This window comes from Mandrillus leucophaeus, unplaced genomic scaffold (genome assembly GCF_000951045.1).
Source record: "Mandrillus leucophaeus isolate KB7577 unplaced genomic scaffold, Mleu.le_1.0 Scaffold244, whole genome shotgun sequence".
Lineage (NCBI taxonomy): Eukaryota > Metazoa > Chordata > Mammalia > Primates > Cercopithecidae > Mandrillus > Mandrillus leucophaeus.
The window spans coordinates 857,778-883,129 of record NW_012102521.1 but is presented as its reverse complement, the minus strand read 5'-3'; the positions used below and the strand labels follow the sequence as shown (position 1 = coordinate 883,129).

The 25,352-nt window shown below is 61.2% G+C and overlaps 2 protein-coding genes across 3 annotated transcripts; one reads left to right on the top strand and one right to left on the bottom strand.

The window, feature by feature from the left end:
- Positions 1-739: 739 nt before the first annotated feature.
- Positions 740-13,676, top strand: TMEM179 (transmembrane protein 179). Its single transcript, XM_011982915.1, has 7 exons — positions 740-775; positions 2,489-2,641; positions 3,065-3,183; positions 6,409-6,546; positions 8,280-8,358; positions 10,102-10,421; positions 13,039-13,676. The coding sequence occupies exons 1-6, from the start codon at positions 740-742 to the stop codon at positions 10,279-10,281; spliced, it is 705 nt and encodes a 234-aa protein (XP_011838305.1). The 3' UTR covers positions 10,282-10,421; positions 13,039-13,676.
- A 1,011-nt stretch (positions 13,677-14,687) lies between these two features.
- Positions 14,688-24,509, bottom strand: LOC105541729 (chromosome unknown open reading frame, human C14orf180). 2 transcript variants are annotated; one of them, XM_011982886.1, is made up of 5 exons: positions 24,190-24,509; positions 17,967-18,087; positions 16,629-16,755; positions 16,209-16,244; positions 14,688-15,941 (listed from the first exon to the last, which is right to left on the bottom strand). In XM_011982886.1, the coding sequence occupies exons 2-5, from the start codon at positions 18,069-18,071 to the stop codon at positions 15,736-15,738; spliced, it is 474 nt and encodes a 157-aa protein (XP_011838276.1). In that variant the 5' UTR covers positions 18,072-18,087; positions 24,190-24,509; the 3' UTR covers positions 14,688-15,735. The 2 variants fall into 2 exon arrangements, with proteins under 2 accessions (XP_011838276.1, XP_011838277.1); XM_011982887.1 differs by lacking the exon at positions 24,190-24,509 and adding an exon at positions 22,660-23,136.
- Positions 24,510-25,352: the final 843 nt, after the last annotated feature.

Here is a 25,352-nt window from a genome sequence, read left to right as displayed (position 1 = left end):
CCCTCTGTGGGCCCTCCCACTCCCCTGGCGGAGGCCTGCTGTGCCCAGGAGCAGCCCTAGATCCTGCAGAGGTTCCGGGAGAGCACTCATGAAACCCAGGCCCCTCCCAAACTCTGCCCCCACCCCCATCCTTTGTTGTAGGTTTTCACTCCCTGCCCGCGGGTGGGAGATGAGGACTCAGAGGGGTGCGGGTGGCAGGAGTGGGGAGGGCCTCCTGTTGCCCACCCCCTGTGAGCCCACCGCTTGGTTTTGGCTGAGAGAGGGGCCAGAGAGGGGAAGAAGAGGGGCTCCAGGGAGAAGGGAGGGAGCCAGGGCTATGCCGAGTGGGGCTGTAAAATCTGGAGGAGGGGTGAGAATCCCAGCGCCTGTGGGTAGGAGCGCCCTAGGGCTGCTGCAGCACAGTTCCACCAACCGGACTTAAACCCACTTGTCCCACCACCCGCTGCCTCTGTCGCACAGGGCGTCTTCTCTCTGCTTCTCTGTCCTCCCTCTTTTTACAGGGACACCAGTCACTGGATTCAGGGCCCACTCAAACTCAGGGAGATCTTATCCTGAAATCCAGAGCTTAATTACACCTGCAAAGATGCTGTTTCCAAATAAAGTCACAATCACGGGTACCAGGGGTGGGACTTGGGCATAACTTTTGGGGGACACCATTCAACCCACAACACTAAGCTTCTGGGTGGGGGTCAGTAGCAAGCTGGCTGTCAGCCTGGGAGGACCCAGGTACTGTGGGGCCATGGACCCAAATTGTGTGACTGGAGCCCTGCTCAAGGTGGGGTCAGGCCAGGCGCAGGGTGGTGTCCTGTCCATCTGCAGCCGTCCTCCTCCCCTCAGCCCCCTCCAGGGCTGGTGTCCCAAGAAGAGGCTTGAGATATCATCTGCACCCATGTTGCCAACCCTGAGAGTTACCCAGTCTGGGCTGTGTGTGCAGGGCAGGCAGGTGGAAGTCTCTCTGAATGAGACATGGCGTGAAGAGGGAGTGAGACAGCCAGCGAGTAAGGTCAGCTTCCCAAGGCTTGAGGTCCTTTAGTCTTGGAAGCTGAGGGTGAAGTGTGCAGGCCAGGTGGGGCCACAGTTGGTTCATTGCTCATGCACGTCTTCCCTGCCTCCTGGGTGTCCATCAGGGTGCCTGTGGTCCAACTGAGGCTGAGAGGTGGTGGCTGTCTAGATAGGACCCAGCTATGTGGTCGGAGTGATGTGAGATTTCATAGGGGGTTCCACCAGAGGCGGGGGATGGGGAGAGGGGAGAAAAGAGCCCCAGAGCTTGCAAGACAGGAGTCCTGGTCGCACAGGGCGTGGTCTGTTTTGTACACACTGGGCAGCAGACCCAGGGACGCCATAACAGCAGCTCTGCCTCTCGCTGTCTCACGGAAGGTGTCTCTCTGTCAGCCCTGGCAAACTGCCGGCACCATCTCCTTCCAAAGGCAGAAGACAGGTTCCTGGGGAGTCTTCAGGCCTTCCCAGCACTCTTTGTGGCATTCTGTCCTCCCATGGGGTGGAGCCGACTGGGATGCAGGCCGACTGTGCGGCCTCTGCCGCAGCCCTGCTGACCGGCCCGTATGGGATTTAGGAAGCCTTAGATGACCTGGTGTGCTCAGGGCCTGTGGGGGTTAGGGTGAGGGTTAGGGTTGTTGAGGGGGTCTACATTGTGGAGGCTCACCATGGCCTTGACCCCACTGGAGGTCAGGCCCGGGTGACTCCTGCTCTCAGGGAGGGGGCCTGTGGTGGAGCATTTCAGGTTCAGCCCCTTTGCTTCAGTTCAGGGGTTCACCAATCTTCCCACCACTGACCTCTGCCCAGCCTGCTCTTTTCCAGGGACATGTGGTGCCCGTGTCCTTCTTGGCCATCAGGAATTAGTGGCTCAGGTCATGTGGTCATGTGGCCACCTGTCCCCCACCTCATGCACCGCGCAGTCCATTGGCAGATGGGTTGTGCGATGACATCTGTCCAAAGTGTCAGCCCTCCATTGAGTTCTGGTTGTAGGCGTAGGTTAACGCTCTCAACAGCCATCTCAGGCCACAGGTTCCCACCCTAGGGGACCCACGGCTGGGTGAAACCAAGGCAGGCATGCACCTTATTCATCTCTGTGTCCTTAGGGCTAAGCACAGGGGATGGTGCGTAGGAGTCACCAGATAAAGTTTGTTGAATGACTGACAGAAAGATGCCTGGGTCCTGAGGCCTGCTGCCTTGTGGTCACTCACCTGGCCCTGATACCTGTGCAGACTCAGTTGTCTGGCCAACAGGTCCACCCTTCAGACTTGCCATGTCAGGAAGTTCTGGACCCCTGGGAAGATTGGGTCTGCAGGGCCCAGTGATAGGGCGGCCAATTCCAACTCAATTGTTGCTCCAGCTACATAGACTAGGCGAGCAAGTCCAGGTCGGTAAAGGGGACTCAGGACCAGCCAAGGGGCTGAGACAGGCCTTTATAGGGAGCTCTGTGGTGGAAACAGGCTCTCAGGGCCATCAACGGCCACTGGACATCCAGCCCATGGAGGAGCCTGCTGACCCCATCAGACTCTGGCCGCTAGAGAGCTGGGCCTGGTTAGGACGGCACACGCTCTCATCCTCTAAAGTGGACTCCACCCTCAGAGGCCACCCAGCTGCCCTCCCGCCAGTGCGAGCGCAGGGCCTGTTTGAGGTCTGTTTGAGGGTCACACGGCAGGTCCAGAGCTTGTGGAGCAGAGGCCATGTCTCAGGTGCCAGCTTCCTCTTCCTACGGGGGTGTCTTTCGTGCAGAGTCCAGGCCCTGAGAGCTCGTGCCCAGAAGTGTGAAGATTAGAGTCGGGGAGGGGGTAGCTTTTGCAGAGCGGTGTCATCTTGATGCTGCCTTATTGGCTGCTGATTGAATGAATGAATGAATGAATGGCGCCTGTGCTTCAGGGGGACTTGCCGTTTCAGGGCAGAAGGGTTTGCTGAGGCAGCCATGGGCCTGGGGCGGCTGTGCTGAGAGGGAGCATTGAGGATGTGGGCTGGCAGCAGTCTGTGGTTGGCAGGCCGGAGGGGCACTGTGTTAAACTCATCTGCCTGCCCGGCTGAGCCTTCACATTACTGGGCTTTCCAGGACAGTGGTCACCATGGAGATGGCACATCCTGGCAGCGCACCCTGAGCGGCAGTGAAGAGAGGGTTAACCCTGTGTGTGCCGGGCTCCTGTTCCTGACCACTGTCCTGGCCTGGCCTTGGTGAGGGAGAGGCTGGGTGGCCCTGTGACCTCTGGGGAGCTGGATCTGGGGAGGCTCTGGACACATCCAATGCTTTAACAACCTGGAGAGCCTGGGCAGGATCCCTGGAAACCGAGCAGAAAGGAATGAGAGGAGCAGACCGAGGCTGTCAGCCGGCAGCGGCCCCAGCCTGGGGTCCCTTCCCTATCTCGTGGGGAACTCCTCGATCTGGTCATGGGAGAAGACTCCAAAATCGGGCCCATTTCATAGGGATGTGGCTGGATGTCTGAAGTCTCCAGATAACTGGCTTTTCTGTCTGTTGGAGGTTGTGTTGTGGCCCATGCTCAGCGGTGGAAGGGGACAGTGGGTCACCTGGGCCCAGAGCCTCTGCCGTATCTCAGGTGCGCTGGGCCAGGTATTTGCAGGCACTGGGGTCTTTCAGGGAGACCTTGCCCTTAGGGAGCCGGGCCACTCAGGGAAGCTTAAGCCGTGCACGTGCCTGTCTAGAATTCGGTATACTATAGATGTGGAGGGTGCTGCCCCAGCCTCCCGAGGGGGATTGGGATGTGGCACTGGGTAACAGGCCTTAGCCCGACCTCACTGTCTGCACTGTGGTCAGCCTGGCCCTCCAGGGAGGTCTCTGGGATGGCCTGTCAGGGAAGTCTAGCAATGCCAGGTGCTGGAGGGTGCCGCTGCCAGACCAGGTCCCTGGGAGGACCGCAGGAGGGCTGTCCGGCGGGTGGAGGGGTGGATGTGCCCTGCGGAAGCCTGTCTAGGGACTGTCCTCTGCCCCCACTCCAGCACCATCCAGCGGGCCGGGTTTGATGCCAAGCAGATTCCTTGCCTCTGGCTGTGAAGCTAACCCTGGCCATGCCTCGCCACCACCTCCTCCTTGGCTGCGGTAGAGCAGCTGGTCCAAGGCTGCAGAGGTGGAGTGGGCTTACTGTGCCCCGCTCTGTGACTATAGTGGAGGTGGTGCTGTCCCCATCCCTGGCTAATGGGACCTGGACGGGTGGGTCACCTGGAGGGCAGCAGTGACTTTCAGTGGAGGGACCTGGTAGCAAGTTCCCACCTTGCTTTCCCACCCTTCCACCCCATTGCCCAAACCCAGCCAGAAGCCAGAGGGCACGGGGTCATTGCCATGGTCCGTACCTTTCAGCCTCCAGACAGAGAATGGAGGAGATGCACTGCGAAGAGCAGGCGGGAGACACTGGTACACGGTGATTCAGGCTTGGACTGGGCTAATGGAGCCAGTCCCACGTATGACAGCTCTGAGACTCACAGCACACTGGGCCAGAGAGGGACCGAGAATGACCCCGCACCCATCCTGGCAAACTTTTGCCACTGCTCTTTCTGTCGTCAGAGAGCTTTGGATGTGGCGCTGCGGTGGGGGTTGCGGCTTGTCTACTGGCATACGGTACCCACCCTCCAGCCATCTTTGACCGTGAGGCCTGGGCAGAGGCTCGATCACCCCCCACGCGTAGGTGTATGAGTCCTGCTGGTCCTGCCCTCTTTGGTGTGGTTGTTGGGATCACAGCTCATGGCTTTAAGAGTGTCCCTGTGTCCTCTCCCCTTGTCTGGGACTCCTTGGGGTGGCTCAAGCCCTCCCGTTCCTGGGGGGTGGTTCTGCTGTCAGCCCAGTGGTCACCAGAACAGTGTGGCTGGGGCTGGAGCCAGTGGACGGGTTCCTTGGAGGCACCAGATGTTACAAAGTAGCCTGGTGCCACCTGCTCTGAGTTGGGTGCTGTGGCCTGGGCTTATCCTCAGCATGTTGGCTGGGGCACCTCCCGGGGCCAGGACTTCGTCTTTTGTATCACTCTGCCCTCTGTGCCCAGCACAGGGCAAGCGGGTACTCAGAAAGTGCCTGCTGAATGAATGAACAGGCAGCGCGCTGGCCTCCACGTTGCCTCATCAGCAGCTGCCGAGTTCGGATGATGGTGGCGTTGATGTTTTCTTGGCTGAGATTCCAGGGAGACCTTGTTTATTCAGTGATCACTGTGAAGCCGTTTCGTGGGTCACCTACCTTAGATCCAGCGTGCTGACAGCACACAGGCAGACATCCAGCCTGCTTGTAGGTGAGAGGCGGGAGCAGCCCCTTCTCAGCCGTGCTGCTCATGCTGATGTCTGCCTGGGAGGAAGTCCCCCTTGGGGCTCCCACTGGAGGGACAGTCCCTATCCGTACCCCACGAGCCTCGGTGTGCATTCCAGGCTGAGCCCATGCCAGGCCCATTGGAAGGACTTTGAATCTTGTTGGAGCAATTCAGAGATGGTGGACGTTTGCATGCCAGGCAGGAGGGCCGGGTGGGGTGGGTATCCCGACCACGTGCCCGGTATCCTCAGAAGAGGAAACATGAGCCTCCTCTGAAAGCCATGGCCGTGTGCGCCCTGGCAGAGGCCTCAGAGCCCTGGGGCAGTGTGGCCCAGCCCTAAGTGAGCTCCTTCCTCATGACCCCGCCTCCTGTGCTCCCCACGCTCTGGCCCTGGTCAGATGGGCCCAATCATAGTCCGGCCTTTTAAGTTTAAACGGATAAACCAGAGTCAGCCCATCAAACAAGTCCTACCAGGGGTCCAGGCCACGCACTGATGACCTGCGGGTGAATGGATGCTCTCAGCACCACAGGCTGGGGGCTTGTAAACAACAGGCATTTACTGCTCATACTTCTGGAGCCTGGAGATCTGGGATCCAGGCTGGGATCCAGGTTCGATGCCTGCTGAGGGCCCATTCCTCTTGCTGTGTCCTTATCTGCTGGGAGCTCGGTGGGGTTTCTTCTGGGAGGGCGCTCATTTCATTCATGAGGCTTCACCCTCATGACCTCCTCTCCTCCCAAAGACCCCACTTTCTAACCCCTCAGCGGACTGTAACACAAGGATTTGGGGGGACACAAGCACCTGGGCCAGAGCTGCTGGTGACTGTGTGTGGGCGGCTTTGGAAGGGTGTCATTCATTTCCACCCTGGGTGCAACCTCTTTTATGAAATGATGGGGACCAGGGTTCCAGGTCCTCGGTCTTTGGGAAGATGTGACCTGCAGCCCAGGGCGGGCACGTGGAGCTGCCCAAGGGACTGCAGGAACGGGGAGCAACCCCTCGAGGCCCCACAGGGCCCAACCCAGGAATCCTGAGGGTCTGGAGGTGCTGCTGGTGGGGGTCGCCCGGGAGGTGGCCTCCTGTTTCTGGCTGCAGCCTTGGGGTGGAGGTCTCCTGGGTGGTGGTGTCCAGTGAGCCTGCCCCTCTTGTCTCTGGCTGCAGCTCCTTCTTCTCCGCCTTCCTGAACCTCCTGGTCAGCGCCTTCGTGGTCTTCCTGGTCTTCATTGCCAGCACCATCGTGAGTGTGGGCTTCACCATGTGGTGCGACACCATCACCGAGAAGGGCACCGTAGCCCACAGGTGCGCCTGCCCCACCTGCCTCGGCCTCAGCCTCGGCCCGCCTCCCCTGAAAATCCCTTGACACCCTGCCCTGCTCTGGGTGATCTTCCCTCGTGAAGCCCATCCTGAGTCTGCGGTCCCTGGTCCCACTGTGCCCCTGCCTGTGTATACCTGGCCAGGCCCTCTCCTGAGACCTGCCCCGCAACATTGAAACCTTCCCGCTCTGGGAGCAGGGAGCATCACACGTCACACACGAGCGATCATCCCTAGGGCTGAATGTGGCTGGGGGTGACTCCAGGTGATCAGAGACTCCGGCTGCCCTGTCCTTGCCACCAGGGCTTGCGTGACAGATCCCATGCAGCATAGCCCCAGGTCCTGGGAAGCTCGATGTGACCACACAGCTGGAGACGCTTGGGCTTCTGTCCTGTGCTGGCTGAATGCGAGAGCCCAGGGAGAGCATTAGGCTCAGGGCTTTGGTCCCCAGGGTGTGGGATTTGGAAGATGGTGGAGGGGACAGGGATGGTGAAGAACAGGAGCAGAGAAAGCTTCTGGTAGGGTGAGGGTCAGCTCCCAGGCTGGTTGGGGATGAAGGCCTTTGAGCCATGGTGGTCCCCCTGGGATCTTAGCAGGGGCATCATTTGACTTGTGGGGGGCCCCAGAGTGGAGCACGGTGACTGCCTGCCCCCAACAGTGGGATGCCCAGCCCTGAGGGGCACCATCCAGTGCCCCAGGCCAAAATCCTGGAAGACAGGAACCCTCCAGAGTTTCCACGTTCTTCCTTTAAGCAAACCCAGACCTGAAACCACAGCATCTGCAATAGATGGCAGCAGAGCCGAGGGGCTCCCTGCCTGTCTGTTCCGTGCCTCCACTCTGGGGTACCTGGGGCACAAACCAGAGGAAAGCGTGAGCACCTGGGCGTGTGGCCCTGCAGGGCCTCCTGTGCTGAGCTGTGCCCTGTGCCCCATCCTGCACTGTCCCAGCTCCGCCTGCTGGCTCTGGCCACCTGTTTCCCGAGAGCGTGGGCAACCCCTGGTATACAGGCAAAGTTTCCTTGGCCTCACGGACACCGTTTCCAGCCCTTCAGCCCCTCCAGGGGGTGTGGGGGCTGCTGGGCTCCCTGTCTCTGGCACCCTGCTTCTGTCAATGTGTCCTGGCTTTATGTTTTATGTTGGGGGTGCAGGACACCGGGAGCCCAGGCCTGGCTCACTCCCGGGCCCTCTGATGCCCACTGCCTCCACAGATGCCTCCGTGATGGGGGCAGAGCCTCTGGGCAGCGTTGGTGGGGACGCCACCTCCATCTCTGTATGGCTGAGGCAGGCCTGCATCTCCTGCCTCTGAGACCCTGTGACCCTCAGAGTGTGGAGCACAGGGGCAGAGGGTCCGGGAGAGCAGAGGCTGAGCCGGTGTCTTCCAGCCGTCCAGAGCCAGGATGGGGAGGGGCCTGGCCTCTGAGACCCTGTGACCCTCAGAGTGTGGAGCACAGGGGTAGAGGGTCCGGGAGAGCAGAGGCTGAGCCGGTGTCTTCCAGCCGTCCAGGGCCAGGATAGGGAGGGGCCTGGAGGTTTCCTTTCCCGAAGGCTGTACTGCTCCATGGAGGAGGCCTTGAGGCCGATCGCCCGTGGTGTCCTCGGAGACTCCCTGCTGCCCCCCAACCATTGTAGGGCAAAGTTCGTGCCTCTCTGGCCAGCAGCTCAGCCATGTCCTGCACTGGCTGTCCTGGTGGTCACCTTCCACTCTACGTCCTCCTGTTTTAGCTGTGAAGAGCTTCAGGACATCGACTTGGAGCTGGGTGTGGACAACTCTGCCTTCTACGATCAGTTTGCAATTGCCCAGGTAGGGGCTCTGGGCAGGAGGGGAGGCTTGCAATGCTGGGAATGCTGGGAGGGGGGCATTTACGGCTGGACACTCGCTGAGCTCTCCCCCTATCCAGAGGAGGAGGCAGGCTCCTGTGCAGATAAGGTGGTTGGCAACGGGACCAGGCAGTGGGAGCACTCTGGAAGACTTCCTGCAGGTGGGGGAGGGCTGGGCTTTTGTAGGTGGGTTTGGGGAGGAGATGGCCACAGTGAGTTAGAATCAGGACGTGGCAAGGCCCTGGAGTCTGGAGTGAGAAGTGTTGGAGGAGGTGGTGTCAGAAACGAAACCAGGCATCAGATCCTGGGGGTCCAGTGCAGGGACGAGGGCCTTGGACTTTGGTGCCAGCGCGAGGTGAGCCTGTTCAGGTCAGTGCTGGAGGCTTAGGGACGTCCCCTAGCCAGGGGGACGCTGACACGGAGTCCAAGGATGTCCCCTAGCCAGCGGGACGCTGACACGGAGTCCAAGGACATCCCCTAGCCAGGGGGACGCTGACACGGAGTCCAAGGATGTCCCCTAGCCAGGGGGACGCTGACACGGAGTCCAAGGATGTCCCCTAGCCAGCGGGACGCTGACACGGAGTCCAAGGACATCCCCTAGCCAGGGGGACGCTGACACGGAGTCCAAGGATGTCCCCTAGCCAGGGGGACGCTGACATGGAGTCCAAGGAAGGATGCAGGGGATCCCACTTGGGAATTCAGAAGATTTGCCACCCTACCCTTGCATAAGCTGCGTCCCCCACCCCCTAGGAGACTTGGTGGGGGACCATGGTGGACCCCAATCTGAGGGACCCTATTTGCTGAAATGCAGACCTGTGGGGACACATCAGTGGTCTGTGAGGGCCGGAGGGGGAACCCTGGAATTGGGTTTGCTCCTTGAAGTCTGCAGGTGTGCCCCAGATGGAGGTGACGCAGAGGAGGGGTGCCGGGTGGGGTTGGCTGAGACCAGACACCTGGCTCCTGCCAGCACTGATCAGGGCCCGCCGGCTTCAGATCCACTTCCGGACCCCAGACTGGCCTCTGAAGGCTCTTGCTGGCTGTGGCTGGCTGAGGACGCTTCTCCTGGCCAGAACCCTCCAAGGGGCTGGCCATAGGTGGGCCTGAGTGTTCTTTGCCGTGATGAACTGGATCTGTCAAAGACACTTCCATGCAAATTTAGTGAGTGGAAGAGGCCCCAGGCCTAATTTGTGCCAATTGGATTAAGGTGTGAGTGCAGTCTGATGACAAATACGCTCAAATGAGAATCAGCTTAATGTGGCTCAGGCCTGGTTCTGATTAAATTGTTTCTCCTTCAACTGTTTGGAAACAGCGGCTAAAGGTCAATTTATTCTGGTGGTTGAAGGAGCCTCCGCTGTTTACCCGCCCTCCTTAGAGCCCACAGGCCCGAGCTGCTGCAGGAGAACGCGCTGGCCGCTGGCCACTGCCCCTCCCCAGGGCCTCTGGCTGGCCTGGAGTCGGGGTGGGTCTGAGTGCCCAGGGCTTGTGCTCCAGAGTGGGTTCCGGGAGGGGCGCAGGTGCTAGAGAACGATGCTGGCTGCAGGAAAGACTCAGAAGACTGATCGTGGGCAGGGTCTTCAGGATCCGGCCCTGCCCCATGTCCTCAGCCTCCTCCTTCCTCTGAGTCCCCTCCTTTCCCTGCAGAGCAGAGCCTGGGAGCTGGTGGGAGGGGGGTGCGCTGACAGCGGACCCCCAACGGCCTCTGACCCTGCCCCTGCCCTCTGTGCAGTTTGGCCTCTGGGCCTCATGGCTGGCCTGGCTGGCCATCACCACGCTGGCCTTCCTGAAGGTGTACCACAACTACCGTCAGGAGGACCTGCTGGACAGCCTGATCCACGAGAAGGAGCTGCTGCTGGCCCGGCCGTCCCCACGCACCTCCTTCCAAGAGGAGAAGAGCGCCGTCATTTAGGCACCGCGCGGGCAGGGGAGCTGGCCCCTGACCTCCCGGCTGCGCTTGGGGGCACGGGCCTGCCTGGGGAAGCAGCTGGGGGGCTCTGCCTGGGCCCTGGCCACATGCAGCCCTGCGTGTGTCCCCTCGAGCGTAGTGAGGTGAGCGCCCCAGTGCCCACTCGTGAGCCTAGCAGTGGACTGGGTGGGTGCTGGCTTCCTGATGAGGATGGTGCAGAGAGACTATGGGTGTGGGGCGGGGGGTGGGGGGCACCTCCAGGCCTCACACAGGGCCCCATGGCTGTCCCAGTAGGACCTGACTGGCCAGCCTGGGTGGAGGGCATCCAGCTGGTCTCCCCCAACCCTGGCCGGATGCTGTCTCCATGCCAGCTGGCCCAGGGGTGGCCAGACGTCACTCAGCCCTGAACGAATTCTGCATGAATTCTGCCATCCAGGCAGAGGCTACGTGTGGGGAGGAGCTCACGGCACCTTCCAGCCTCTGACCCCAGGTTGGCCCCTCCCCGGCTGAGTCCCCCTCCTGGGTGGGTGCCATAGGCCTGGGAGACCCCGTGGCCGGGCTCAGGGAGGCTTCTGAGGCCTGTGAGTTCGCCTCACTGTGTGTGGGTCCTGTCTGTGCTTGGCTGAGGGGCACGGAGGTGGTAATCTGGGCTCCACAGAGTCAGGGGCATCATCTGGTTGGGGATTTGGGGGGCACACTTACCACACAGAGGATTGGGCCAGGAGCCATGGCAGGGGTCTGTGTGTGGGTGTGTATGGGGGATGTGATTCTGTGAGTGCCTTTGTGCATGGGAGGGTGTGATTGTGTATGTGAGTGCATGAGAGGATGTGACTGTGAGTGTGCATGTGCGTGTGTGACTGCATGTGTGGGTGTGACAGTGTAGGTGTGACTGTACATGGGAAGGTGTGACTGAGTGTGCATGGGAGGGTGTGACTGTTGTGCATGTGTGGGTGTGACTTGTGCATGTGAGGGTGTGACTGAGTATGTGACGGTGTGACTGAGTTTGCATGTTAGGGTGTGACTGAGTGTATGTGAGGGTGTGACTGTTGTGCATGTGAGGGTGTGACTGTGAGTGTATGTGAGGGTGTGACTGAGTTTGCATGTTAGGGTGTGACTGAGTGTATGTGAGGGTGTGACTGCATGTGAGGGTGTGACTGAGTGTATGTGAGAGTGTGACTGCATGTGAGGGTGTGACTGTTGTGGATGTGAGGGTGTGACTGCATGTGAGGGTGTGACTGTGAGTGTGCATGTGGGAGTGTGACTGTTGTGTGTATGTCAGGGTGTGACTTGTGCATGTGAGGGTGTGTGTGAGTATATGTGAGGGTGTGACTGTATGTGAGGGTGTGACTGTGAGTGTATGTGAGGGTGTGACTACATGCGAGGGTGTGACTGCATGTGAGGGTGTGACTGAGTGTATGTGAGGGTGTGACTACATGCGAGGGTGTGACTGCATGTGAGGGTGTGACTGCATGTGAGGGTGTGACTGTGAGTGCATGTGAGGGTGTGACTGTGAGTGTATGTCAGGGTGTGACTGCATGTGAGGGTGTGACTGTGAGTATATGTGAGGGTGTGACTGCATGTGAGGGTGTGACTGCATGTGAGGGTGTGACTGTGAGTGTATGTGAGGGTGTGACTACATGCGAGGGTGTGACTGCATGTGAGGGTGTGACTGAGTGTATGTGAGGGTGTGACTACATGTGAGGGTGTGACTGCATGTGAGGGTGTGACTGTGAGTGTATGTGAGGGTGTGACTACATGCGAGGGTGTGACTGCATGTGAGAGGGTGTGACTGTCGTGCATGTGAAGGCTTGATTGTGAGTGTGCATGGGAGGCTGTGAGTGAGTGCATGTGAGGGTGTGACTGTACCTGTGGCATGAGTGTGCATGTAGGGCGTGTGGGGAGGAATGTGGGTGAGTGCCTGGGTGCCTGGGCAGGTGTGTCTGCACAGTGTGTGTGGCATGTGCATGAGGAACCGCATGTGAATGTGCGTGTGTTGCATGTGAGCGTGTGCATGCCCGTGCGTGTGCATATGTGTGTGAGCATTGTGTGCGTGATGGGAGCCGTGGGTGCTGTGTGGACAGCCCCTCTGCCCCTCCCATGGGCTCCCACATCCAGCATCCACCTGAGAGAGGAGGGAGCGCCTTCCCATTCTGCAGAGTCTGTGTGCTGAGGCCCCACAGAGGCAAGTGGAGGAGCTGGGATGTGAACCTGGGATCCCAGGGTAGGGGGCTGCTTGGCTGTGGACCCTACTGCTCAGGAGAACCCAGGGTCCACCTCTACAGGACTCATTCCAGGGGCGGGGGCCTCCTCACCTGGGGCTCGATGAGCGGCTGTCTGTTTCTTGGCTTGAGTGCTGCCGAGTGCTCCCTGCTGCTGCGCCCACCCTCCCAGGGAGACGCGAGCCCCTAGCTCCCTGTGTTGGTGACCCACCCCGTCCACCATCAGCAGCTGGCTGGTGTCTCTGGGTGGCTGGGCACCAGCCTCCTGGAGGCCACATGCCTGGGTCCACATGGAGGGTCCCGGTGGGGGCATCACCCTGGGTCCCGCGAGTGAGGCTGGCAGGTGACCAGTCACACTGTGGTGAAGGCAGGTTCCCATTGGGGGCGTCAAGGCCGGGGGATCGAGGCTCTGGAAGCTCAAGGGGGCTGTGGCCTTGGGGCCCAGCTGAGTTTCCAGCTGGCAGCCAGGTCCTTGAGGGAAGGGGTTTGGACAGAATCCGAGGCCCCCTAAGCTGATGGGCTTCCCTGTCTCCCCGGCCAGCCCTGACCCACTGAACAGGGGACTCTTTCCAGCCCGGAGAGCTCCTTGTCTGTGTCCCCAGCAGAAGGTGGGGTGGCTCCTGCCTCACCCTCTGCCCAGCCCTGATCCAGGCCAGAGCCATCTAGGGCCCCAGAAGGAGGGGCAGGAGGCAGGGGTGGTTCTGGAACCTGAGGGTTGGCTCCGGTTGGGTCTGTCCTCGGGGCTGCACTGCTGGATCCCAGGAGCTGGAACAGCCCCACAGCCAGGGTGACAGAAATCCTTGGCTGCATGCAGACACAGACCCACCCCGGACTGGGCTGTCCCCGGAGCCCAGACACATCACCCTGGGAAGGGGCAGCTGGGCCTGAATTGTGCTGGGCAGGGGCTGGGCGCCCTGGTTGTGGGTTCTCCAGGGTCCCTTAGAGGGCTGGGCCTCTCCCCAGGAAGGAAGGTGGGAAGTACAGGCATGACCCGGGGTTCCTGAGGCGGGTCCGCCAAGTTGCTTCTGAGATGCCTTTGCTTCTCTCCTGGCTGTCTGATAATGGATATCTCTGTTCTAATTCCACTCTGGCTAAACTGAAAGTGAAGACCCTTAAGCTTACTATGTGTCTACCCCTCAGAGTCAGAATAAAAACAAAAGCGCCTGAGTCTCCAGCAGGCATGAGGAGTGTGTGGGGTTCTCTCTGCCCTCTCCGCGGTCGGCCGGCCTGGCTCGTGGTTTTAACTGTCTGGAATGTGTGGGTCACACGCAGTGCCCTCGGGCTTTGGGCCTTTCATGTCGGAAGCTTTTAGGAATTGGAAGATGGCCTTCCCAAGGTTCTGCCGTCCTCTCTGTACATTTTCTACTGGCTTCGAGTCTCACTGCTTCCTGTGCTGCTTCCCCAGGTGGGAGGATCAATTTTGAAGGATTTCTTGGGGGTGTGGTGCCCATCTTTGAACAATATTTGTTGAGTACCTGAGATCGTAGCGTAGGACCCCGCAAAGCCAGGCATGTCCTTGTGTTGCCTTTGCAGTGGACAGGCAGCCGCAGCTGGGGGAGATCGGCCTGGGCGGCGTCCCCCATCAGAACCAGGGCTGGAGGGGTGGCCCAAACACACAGAGAGGGGGCTGAGCCTGGGTCTATGACTGCCCTGAGACCCAACCTCTGGTAGCCGCTGCTTCTGCATCCAGAATATGGGGCAGGAACCTGCCCATCCTCCTCCCTGGGTGGGGTGGGATGGGCTGGGCCTGGGTGGGGTGGGATGGGCTGGGCCTGGGTAGGTGGGGCTGTGGTGACTGTGGGGAGAGCATGATGCTGGAGGGTTCCCGGGGGAGCCCCCACCATGGTCCCTTCTGGGCCAGTTCTGGAAACAGCCCTTTTTGTTGCCTCCAACCACAACTCTGGGCTCCCTGGATTCCAAAGCCGGAAGCGACCCTGGAGACCACTGCGCCTGTTCCCTGGCACCTGGAGTTGTGGGGACACACCCTGACTGCAGGGTGAAGGGAGCCAGCCGGGCATCCCTCAAGACCTGGGGGCTTGGTTAACCCCCTGCCTGAGTGGACACATCCACTCCCAGGCCTGCAGGAGACAGGGAGGTTCCAGGGGCCCAGGACATCCACTCTGGTCACTGAGGCCGATTCCTTAGCAAATCGGTTCTGGTTTCTCTTGTTTCTATAAAAACGCCAAGACGGAAGGAAGCCACGGTGTGTTTTAATAGAGCAGTGTCTCCCAGTTAAGTGGCGGGACAGAGAGGAACCACCAGACAGGTCATCAGCCGTGCCCTTCCCTCTCAGGCGAGCCTCGAGGACCCTGGTCTGATTGTCCCTGTGTCTCTCCTGGGCAGTTCTGCCTGGTCCCTAACCGTGGGCCTCCCTGCTTTGTTCAGCCCTCCCCCCATGTAGGGTCTGGAGGGGCCCCTAGTGTTTGTCACCCACAGGGCTCCCTTCAGCTCTGCAATCTGGTGACAAAGCCACAACCACAGACGGTCTCCGGGACCTACAGGCCCCAGCTGGTGGGTGGCACTGGCTGGTCCTGGGCTCGGCTGGGTGCCCCCGGCCTGCAGAGCTGTGCACAGATGGCTGTTCTGAAGGCCGGGGGTGTCTGGGCCCCTTGCTGTCCCCTCAGCTTCTATACCTGAAGCTGCCCCCGATGAGGGGTCCTCCCCTGGGGCCTCTCCAGACTCATGGGACTGAGTAGGGGGTCAGACCTGGGCTCAGAGGATGGCACCTCACATCAGAGGGACCCACCTTGACAACTAAACCCTTCCTGTGGGGTTTCAAGGTCTGGGTTCTCCACAGGCCCTAATTGCAAAAGGCTGGGTTTGCCTCCTCTGAGCAGCCCCTCGAACACAGGCAGCGTGCCCCCCTCCTCAAGCGGGTGCACACGGCAATGGCCGGGCCGGGCCCTAGCAGCAGCAGGAGCTCCTGCTGGGACAAGGGAGGGGCCTTTGGGTGAGTCTAGGGAGCCCCAACTGTTAGCAGTCGAATCCTCTTTCTAATAAAATCTCACGTGGACCCAACACAGGAGACAGGAGGGCTGTGCTGACTAGTGTGGCAGGGCCGCCCGCTGTGCCCTCCATGTCCAGTCTCACGCCATGGGGTCCCACTTTTCCCAGTCGGTCCCCAGGCAACAGCCCTTCTTGGCCCTCGTGATTCACCAAGCAGCAGGACCAGGGCTCAGGCTGTCTCAAAGCCCCCGGAGTGCTTGAGCTGTCCGGGAAGCCCCACCCGTCCTGCCCATCAGAGCCGCAGGAGGCCGTGCCAGCAGGTGAGGGCCGCGTGCTGCAGGTGCAGGACAAGGCTGAGGAGCCGGGCCCGCAGGTCCTCCAGTGCCGTTGCCACGGGCTTGGCTCGGCCGCAGTACAGGCCCAGGGCCAGCACGAGAAGGACGCACACGCACAGCCGCAGGAGCAGGGAGCCGCTGTGTGGCCTGGGCCTGCCGGGCACTGCGGCCAGAAGGCAGGCAGGGTCAGCGCCAGCCAGCCCCACCCTTCCCTGGAGGACTGGGGCTGGTGGGGAAGGGATGGGGAGATTCCGCCCTATCCCTGCCCATGGCCCCTCCCTAGCCTCGTGGGTCCTCCTTGCAACAAGAGCCCCCCAATGGGGACTCCTCAGAGGCCCTGGCCCTGTGACACCTCCCTTGGGGAGGGAGTGAGGGTGGGTGCACCGAAGGAGGGGGCAGTGGGGTACAGGCATGTGGGCTCGGAACTCACCCCTGACAGTGGCCGTGGTGTTCCTGTCAGCAATGTCTGGGAAGGAGAACGGAGAGTCGGCTGGGAGGTACTTGCCTCAGTCCATCGGGTGTCCCTGCCCTCTCGCCTCAACCTGCACCCCCGAAGGACCCCTGATACTATTCATGGGTTAGAGATCCAGGCCCAGCCAGGTCCTGACGCTTCCTCAAGAGGACAGTCATTCGAGAAGCCGCCGTCATGTTTTCCTCCAGTTGCCGTTTGACGGACCAGGACTGTGTGTCCAGGTGACCCCACGGGCCCAGGGGTTCTGCCACTGAAGACAGGCGGCCATGGCCCCCCATGTCCTGGGCCCTGCCAGAGCTGGGTGGGTGTGGCCGGAGTCCCCGCCTCCCTCTGCCCAACCCCATCCTCTCCAGCCGCTTGCTGCGGGTGCCCTCTTACAGTGGACGGTCACTGCTGGGGGTTCTTGGAACCGCACACGCCTCGAGGTCCTCTGGGGCTCGGCCCCTGGGCGGTGATGCTCCCGCCGGCTCCTTTTCAGGATGGAGGAGGGGCACTTCTTGTCCTCCTGGGACAGGGGCGAAAAGCAGACCGGTGAGTCCCCGGCAGGAGGCCGACGGGTACCCAGGTCTGAGCCGTGTGGGGCCCAGCAGCACCGTCCTGGAACCTGTACCCTGTCCTGGCTGGTGTGTGATGCTGGGCCTGTCACTTCCTGTGGGGTGAGGGGCAGCTTCTGGACAGGCACTGCCGGGCAGCCAGACTCAGCCTCAGGGGCCCAGGCAAGACAGGAGCCCCTCCTGCCCCTGTCTCTTCACGCAAGGCCCCACTGAGCCTCTCTTCCTCTGCCTGCTGTCACGGATTCAGGCTCGGATTCAGGGTCCCCGGGACGTGCATAGGGGGAGGGGGCTGCATTGGCAGAGGGGCTCTGGCTAAGAGGCCAGAGTTTGCAAGCTCCATGGGGCAGGGGCCGGGCCAGGGCTGTGAGGAGGGCTGGTTGGTGGCCTCGGCCTCCTTTTCCCTGGGGCCGAGCCTCACATGCTGCAGACAGGGGCAGCTCCTGCCCGTTCGCCTACCTGGGCCCTTCTGTGCAGGTCTGCTCACGTGTACGGGCCCAGCCTGAGTTTGGAAGATGGAGCAGGAGTTTCAGGCTGCTGTGAACCTCAGCGTCCTTGTCTGTGACATGGTGACAACTGGGACTGAGGCGCCCTGGGAGCTGGGCCAGCTCTGAGGTTGTTCCTGGCTGGGGCATTGCTCGATGCACACAGTCAGCTGCTTGGCATCTGGCGAGGCTGCCCCTCGAGGGCGTGAGGTCTGTCCATGCTGAGTCTGGCCCAGCTCCTGCTGTGTCTGTGGCCTGTCCCAGCCTGGCAGTGCCTCAGAGGCTGGATGGAGCCTCGGGGTCTGAGGTCTGGGCCCCTAACCCTAACACTGACCCTTGGTGACAGTCTTGACCTGTCCTCCTCTCTCCACCCTCTTCTTTCCTCCAACACCCTCCTCCCCGGGCTGCCTCTTCCACAGCCCTCCATGACTCCCACTTCCTCTGCCAAGCGGTGTGCCCCACCTGGGGGCCTCCAACCCCGTCTGCCAGACCAAACCCTTTAAGGCACCCATTGCCCCCGATGGCTCCCACCAGCCCTCAGTGATCCCCCTGCCCTCCTCCCATCACCCCTTGATTCCTGGGGCAGAGGATGGCCTTTCCTCCTTTGTCTGCTCCCTGCCCCCTCCAGCCCCCAGTGGAAGGCCAGCTTGCAGAACCTGCGTCCCAGTGGCCCGCCTTACCCTCTCTGCCCTGCACGCCCGTGGGCCCCACGCGGCCTCCTCATTCTTTCTGGTCTGATGTCGTGTCTCTGGCCGGGAGTCAGGGCTCAAGGCTGCAGTCCTCATTTACTGGAACATGGTCCTAAGATAAGCAAAGACGTTATTTATTATTTACTGCACAAGTGGCACTCAGAGGAATGAAAGTAAGAGCAGAAAATTCCTCCCCAGAAGCCAGGCTGGCTGCCCGCGCCTGCGGCCGGCCACGCTGACGAGTAGACAGCCCTTTCCCTCAGTGGTGTCCCCAGCGCAGATAAATCCTGCTGCCTGCTGGTTCAGAAATGCCATTGCACGCAATTTCCTTTGCTGCCACAGTCTTCGTAATTGTCATCTTTAATGGCTGCATAATATTCCACTGGGCCGCATAGTATTCCACGGGGCCGAGGTCCCATCATTGAAAGTCGCCCTCTATGATCGGGTATTCAGGAAGTTTGCATTTTAGTATTGTCATTTGCAGTGATTGGAGGCCATGGACAAGGCTGTAGGAAACATCTTCGCTTTGTCTCCTTTTGGTAGTGGGAGGTCCTGGGGCTGGGGACTGGGAATTGTCAGGGCTCTGAGGCTGGGCCCACAGAAAGGCTTCCCAGATGGTCATGCCACCTTTTTGGGCTGGTGCTGGTGGGATGCCCCTGGGCTCCTGGGGGCCCACCCCTCAGCACGGCTCATACTCTCTCTCTGTGTCTCTCTCTGCCCTCCCCCCGATTATGTGTCTCTATCTCTCTGTCTCCATCTCTCTGTTCCCCTGCCTCTCTCTGATTCTGTCTCTCTCTCTCTACTTCTATCTCTGTCTCACTGCGCCCTCCTCTGTTGAGCTGGTTGCTTCCTGGCTGTGAATGGCGCCTCCTTGCCTCCGCCCCTGTGTCTATGGCGGTGAAGGCTTTGCTGTCATTCTTGCTCACCGGTGGAGCCCCCGAGTGTGGATTTTCTCTCACAGCCTTGGCGGGGTTCTTGACTTTTGGGCACTCCTCCTCCCTACAGAGGGGTGCAGAGCCTACCGGGCATCCATACAGGTGAGCTGGCACCGAGTGTCTGTCTTTCAAGGGCTCTGGGAGTGATGAGCCTGCCTCTCTCGCTGTAGGTGGGGAAACTGAGGCCAGAGGGGGCTGGGGCTTCCCTGGGAGCTGATACCAGGCCAGGTCCTCCCAGCCCTGCTCCCAGCTGGATAGAGGGCAGTGTGGGGGCCTCCTGCTGCCCTTCACCCCACCCCAGGTTCGCCTCTGCTCTGGGGTCCTTGGAGGGCACTGCGGCCCCTGCCCCTCACAGCGCAGGTGTTTGCATTTCCTGAGGTGCTTCCCTGGCTCCCGTTGGTCCTCCAAGGACCCTGCCCCCAAGGGCTGAGAAGGGGGAGGGCGAGAGTGAGGGGCCTACGTGGTCCTCAAGGACAACTCCTCCCAGGGTCCCCCAAAGGGGTGGGTGCCTCAGAGGTGCAGGGCAGGCCTGTGGGAGGAGCTGGTTTGGGTGGAGACCCAGTGACTCCAGCAGCTGGGTGCCGTCCTCTACAGAAGATAACAGGGTGGCCACGACCGCATCCCCGAGCAGGCATAAATACTGCAGACAAGCAGAGTGCCCTGTTAATGATGTCTGGGAGGATGCTGTCTGGATGGGTTCAATTATTTCAAAAGACAGCAATTTTCTGCTATCGCAGGATCAGGTTTTTATTGCAAATAGGGTTGTGGCAGGAGCCGGCCGTCCAGCGGGGTGGCAGGGAGGGGTGGCTTATCTTCAGGACCTGCTCTCAGAGAGTGGCCATGGGAGAGGTTGTGCTCGCAGGCCCAGTCGAGCTGGGGCTCCGTCTCCTGGGGCCAGGTCACCTGGAATGTGGGCTCTGCATGATCCCCAGGGTTAGGGAAGCCGCAGAGTGCCAGGCCTGTCCTGGTGTTTTGGGGATGCTGCCTGGCATGCCCCAAGGGCAACCTTGACCGCCTGTCCATAGCAGGGCTGGGGCTGGAAGGGCTCTCTGGATGCCCTTGACTCAGTTTCCACCCTGGGTGGGACAGAAACTCTGCTAAAGCCCAGGGGTGGGGTTGGGGGTGGAGCAGAGCCCCCAGTGACCTCTTGGACCCAGAGCCTGGGCTCTCCACTGCCCGGCGGAAGGAGGCTTGTGTATCCGGGGCCATCTCCTGGGACTGCACAGCCTGGGGCTGGCTGGTGTGCCCGGGGCCACAACCCCCTCGCCAGACGGCCCTGCAGCAGCCTTCCAGGGGGCCCAGCCAGATTCACCCCTCATGAGGAAACAGGCCTGGAGAGGCTTGGGCCAACGGAGTCACACCGGGATGCAGGGCTGGACGAAGTCTCCCCCAGCTTCTGCCAGCAGCTCTCGCTATTCAGCCCTCCCTGGCCTGAAGTCTGTCCAAGGGATGGTGGGACAACAATGTGTGTGTGCACATGTGTGAGTATGTCCCTGAGTGTGCAAGTGTATTTGCATGCAATGGAGTGCATATGCATGTGTGAATGTGCACGTGTGAGTGTGCAAGTGTGAGAGTGAGCACGTGTGTCAGAGGGTGTGAGTGTGCACGTGTGGGGTATCTGTGTGTGTGTGTGCGCATATGTGTACTTGTATTTGTGTGCATGCATATGAATGTGCATGTGTGTGTGAGTGCATGTGTGGGTGTCCATGTATGTGCCCATGTGCATGTGTGTGAACATATCTGCACATGCGTGGGTGAATGTGTGTGTGTTTGTGTAGAGTGTGAGTATGTGAATGTGCATGCGTGGGCAATGTGTTTGTGAGGGTGCCTGGCTGTGGCATTAACCGTCTGTCACTGAGCAGCATAACTTGGAGAGGATGAGACTTTGCCTTCTGGGGAACAGAGCTCTGCTGAGTGTGGACAATCAGGACTTCCTATGGGACAGCACCTCCCCCTCTTCGGGTGCGGGCTCCGGAGCACCTTGTGTGACCACGTGTGACCTTAGGCAAGTCTCCTAATCTGCCTGGGCCCTGGTCTGCTCAGCTGTGAAATGGGGGTGAGGAGAGCAGCAGCCTCTGCGGGCTTGCGTGAGGGTGGGAGTCAGTGCACAGACTTGAGTCCGCACCATGCCTGTGCTCTGTGCCATCAGCCACTGTTGGCATCACTCGGGGAGGGGATGTGCCCAGGAACAGAGCTCAGGTAGCTCTGGCCGTGTCTGGACAGTCAGGACTTCCTATGGGATGACACCTCCCCTCCGGGATCCCTGGGGCCCTCTCCAGAGATGCGCCTTCCCCTGGGCCACGCTCTGCTCCCAGGCAGCCTCCCTGAGCCCTGTCGTCCCCTCCCTAACTGGGCTTCATGCTTCCCCTTCTGGAAGGGAGGCCTGGCTCAAGTCCGGGGCTCTGTCCTTCTTTGGCTCTGTGACCTTGGGTAAGTGGTGTGACCTCCCTGGGCCTCATTTTCCCCACCGGAAGCAGGGGAGGAGCGGCTCTGGCACGCTCGGCAGGTGGGGGCGGGGAGGCCTGGGGCCTCTGGCAGGGACAGTGTGTAACTGGAGGCCTCGTGACAGATGGGAGATAAAGGGCGGAAAATAGCTTCAGAGCCTGGACCTGCAAGTGTCCTGCTAGGCCCGCGGCTGGGGAGGGTGTGTCCACCCGAGGGGACTCTACCCCCACTCTGGGCACAGGACCCCCATGGTGCCTCCCTTGGTGCTGGGGGGCTGGGGGGTTCCTACCAGCTCCTCTACTGAGAGAGGGCACCAAGCTTCCTGGGGGAGGGGAAACTGAGGCCCAGAAAGGGAGAACAGCCTGCCAGATTTCAGAGCTTGGGTTGGGACAGAGGCTGGAGTCAGGGCCCGGAGCTCCCAGTTGTGGCCGTGACCCACCCGTGCTGCTGGTGGGAGGTGGGGCCGTGAGGGCCGAGGCTCAGGACCTTGGTCTGGGCTGTGACCCTCCAGCAGTCTTTGGGGGTCTAGCCCAGTACCCCAAAGACCCCACCTCATCTTGAAGCTGTTGAGAGACATGAGGGCACTGACGGAGCCCAGCGGCCCTGGCAGTGCTGAGTCCCCCCCGCCTCGAGATCAGCCTGCAGTGGGGCATGGGGGCCGGCCAGTGGTTCTCGCCTGGTTCAGTGGCTTGGAAAACACCAGGCTCTGGGGCCCAGCCACTGCTGCTCCCTCCCGCTCCTGTCCCGTCCTCCAGGACGCCGCCCACCGGCTTCCCGCCTCCTCCCAGGCTGCTGCCTCTGCCTGCCCCACGCCGCCCGCCCTTTCACCCACAGCCTACCTCCTGATGTTTCTCTGTCCTCCCTGAGGGTTCCTCGGGGTGGGCAGGGTCCCCCATGCAGCAGCTGGCTCGTGAGAAATCCCGACACCACCCACCCCACACGGGGAGGGCCCTTCCTCGGCTCTGAGCATGCGGCCCCACACTCCCGGCTCACCCCTCACCTGGCACTGCGCCCATTCACACGGCAGCCTCACAGCCTTCCGGGGCAGAGGGTCCTGGGACCTGAGCGAGCGCAGGCCGAGGCTGGGCTTCCTGCCTCCCTGTAAGTGCAGGCTCCCTGCAAGTGCAGCCTCCCCCAGGGCAACTCACCTGGGGGCTAGAGACAGGTGGCCAGGCTCCTGGGAAGCCAGAGACCTTCCTGGGAGAAGCTGGAGACTCGCAACCCCCAACCCCACCACTTACACACACACATACATACACACACACGCTGTCTCTCTCTCTTTCTCTCTCTCTGCCCCTGCCCACCTGGGCTCCTGCTGGTGCTGTACCTCTGGGGTGGCTCACCCGCCTGACCGCCTGAGATCCACTGGCGGTCAGAGCCTCGCTGTCGCAGGGTGTGAACCAGAGCTGTTGCAGCTCACAACCAGCTGAGAAGTTTCCATTACGGTGACATAGAGCAGTGGCCTCAGCGGCCCTGGGGGCCCTTGCTGCTCTTGGGATAGCCCGGTCCATGGGGAGGCCGTCAACCAAGGGCTTGGTGGCCCCAGGTGGCGCTGGGCCTCCTCAGTCTCCCGGCACCTTGGTAGTTTGGCCACAGGCCTAACCCAGTGGCCCTGGGGCTGCAGATGCAGGCTGTGCCTTCTCCTAGTGGAAGAGGACTGGGACCGTGGACACCGCCTTGCTGGCCTTTCCTCTGCAGGGCGGAGGCAGAGCACGGCCAGGCGGGGCAGCTGGGCTCCTGGGAAAAGCTGTGGCTCCCAGCCCAATGCTCACCACTGGAACCATGCTGTCAGCTCCCCAGACAACATGGGTTCTCGACTTAAGTAAGAGGGAGAACTTGTGGGGAGGCCCCTGGCTGGGCTGACGGCCAGCTAGGCTTGCTCAGGTGCCTGCAGGCCCTACCAGGTAGGAACAGGAGCAGGAGCTGCCTGGTGGCCCCCTGAGGCCCCTCTCCGTGCCTGGATGGGCCCTCACATCGGAGGTGCACTTAGGGCTGGGGGTGGCAGCACCACCGGGTGACGGCTGCTCACCTGCTGGGTGCAGGGGCCACCCTAGGCCTCGAGAGCCCTGGACAGACAAAGCAGGGACCTCCCAGGCCCTCCCCCCCATATGTGGAATGGGGGTTGTTTGCCAACTGTCCAGGGCACTGCAAAAGCTCAGTAGGTGCCCAAGAAATGGCATCCAGTGCTAGGTGAGAGTCCTATGGCCACACAGGGCAGGACAGGGATTCCTTCTGACTCGGCTCAGAAAAGAGCCAGTTCTCAGGGATTCCCAAATGCTGAGAACTAGGCTCCAGTTACTGGAGTAACGAACCCATTCCTGCTGGGCTGGGCCTGCGTAGACTTGCCCTGGGAGGAAGCCCCCCACGAAGGCCCTTCTCGGAAGGCTGGCTGGGTTCGTGCCTGACACGGCTCCCTGCATTCCCCTAAGAGTGCAGCCCCTTCTCCCCCTGCCCAGGCTGTTTCGCTCAACATCAGGTACCCTTTGGAGGCTTCTGTGTGGCTGGAGACCCACAGCCCTGCTGCTACGTTTGAATTGGCCACGTTCACTGCTTCCCCCAGGGGCGGCCTGGCCTCAGTGGGGACACGGGGCTGGCCTGGGACTGTCTCCATTTTCGGGAAACCTTCAGTCCCAGGAGAAGAGGGGAGGGTGGCCACCCTGGAGCTTGTCCAGGTCACTCAGGGTCATCGGTGTGTGCTCTTGCCCAGTCTCTGCCCGCACCTGCTGCCCAACTGGGGCAGATTCCCCACCTGCGCCTGCCCTTGGCAATCTCTGCTCTGGCAGCTTCACACCCAAGCGGGAAGTGAGCCCCCTCTCCCTGGGGCTGGAACTCACCTGGCTCCCTCCTGGCTCCCTGAGGGACAGAAACAGGCTCTTCAGGCTCTCCCTGTGGGGCACAGTCCAGTGAGGTCCTGGACCCTCTTGGCTGGCAGCACCCCTCCCAGGCTCTTGAGAGCTGAGCCTCAGGCAGAACTGTAGGGCACACAGGTGAACGGGCCAGGCCTGCCCAGGCCTCCTTCCCGAGGGCTCTGGTCTGGAGGCGCCACCGCCCGCCGGCAGGGCCGGGTCTGTTGTGGCCTTCGTTCCGTCTCCAGCTCTCTCTGCTGGATTGCAAAGCCGGGCCAGCTGGCAGCAGCCGGGCTATAATTACCTCTCCCCTTTGGCAGAAATAGCAGTGACCCCGAGGACAGGCCGCTGGCCCCGGAGCAGAAGGGGGTGGCTGTTTCCCAGGCCCCCGGTAGACAACAGACCAGGATTGCAGATGAGACCAGAGTTTGATGCTCTTCCCGCCCCTCCCGGCCCAAATGTGCCCCTCTCCCAGGCCAGTTCCGGAGCTGCGCAGCTCTTGGAAAAACCGATGGATTGGAATTCAGGGCGGAGTGGGAGAGGGAGGGCACTGTGGGGCTGTGGGAGGTGAGGTGATCACAGAGTCCAGCCTCCAGTAAGACCCTGACCTGGCATGGGGCCTCCACAGTAGAGAGGGTGCCCGCCCCGCCCTGCCCTGGCCCCTGTGCCCCTGTGAGTCCTGACCTGGGGTTGCCAGAGGGAGAGGCAAAGAATGGGTCCCAAGCTGCTGTTTTGGGGCACACTGGCCGAGCCTCGATATTGCCCGGGCAGGAGGGGGCAATGTCTAGGTCAGTGAGGGATGGCAGGGGCGAGGGATCACCCTTTCTCAGGGTCTGTCCCGGGTGGGTGTCCAACCGCCCTGCCTGGCAGCTGCTGAGTCTGCCCCTTATTTGTAGGTGAAAGTGCAGCTCAGAGAGTTGAGGCACCCTGTCCAAAGTCACACAGCCCGGAGGTGGCAACCCGGCTCAGGCTTGGCGGCCCGTCCTTGCCAGCCCCCCGTCTGCTGGTGCACGTAAAGGCAGGCCTGAAAGAGGCTGGTGAGGGCACCACCACATGTGGGCAGACCCCTGCCTGGTTTGCAGGACTTTGACCTATTTGAGGGGCCTGCTGGAGGAGGTGTGGAGAGACCCATGCTGCTCTCTTAGGAGTGG

Excerpts from the sequence above, each read along its gene's own strand:
- LOC105541729 (XM_011982886.1), bottom strand. The coding sequence starts at position 18,071 with ATGAGGACTGCAGCCTTGAGCCCTGACTCCCGGCCAGAGACACGACAT. Across the intron at positions 16,756-17,966 it reads GGGCGTGCAGGGCAGAGAGG|GAGGACAAGAAGTGCCCCTC; the intron begins GTAAGGCGGGCC and ends CCCCTGTCCCAG. Across the intron at positions 15,942-16,208 it reads CACCACGGCCACTGTCAGGG|TGCCCGGCAGGCCCAGGCCA; the intron begins GTGAGTTCCGAG and ends TTCTGGCCGCAG.
- TMEM179 (XM_011982915.1), top strand. The coding sequence starts at position 740 with ATGGACCCAAATTGTGTGACTGGAGCCCTGCTCAAG. Across the intron at positions 3,184-6,408 it reads ACTGTCCTGGCCTGGCCTTG|CTCCTTCTTCTCCGCCTTCC; the intron begins GTGAGGGAGAGG and ends CTCTGGCTGCAG. Across the intron at positions 6,547-8,279 it reads AAGGGCACCGTAGCCCACAG|CTGTGAAGAGCTTCAGGACA; the intron begins GTGCGCCTGCCC and ends CTCCTGTTTTAG.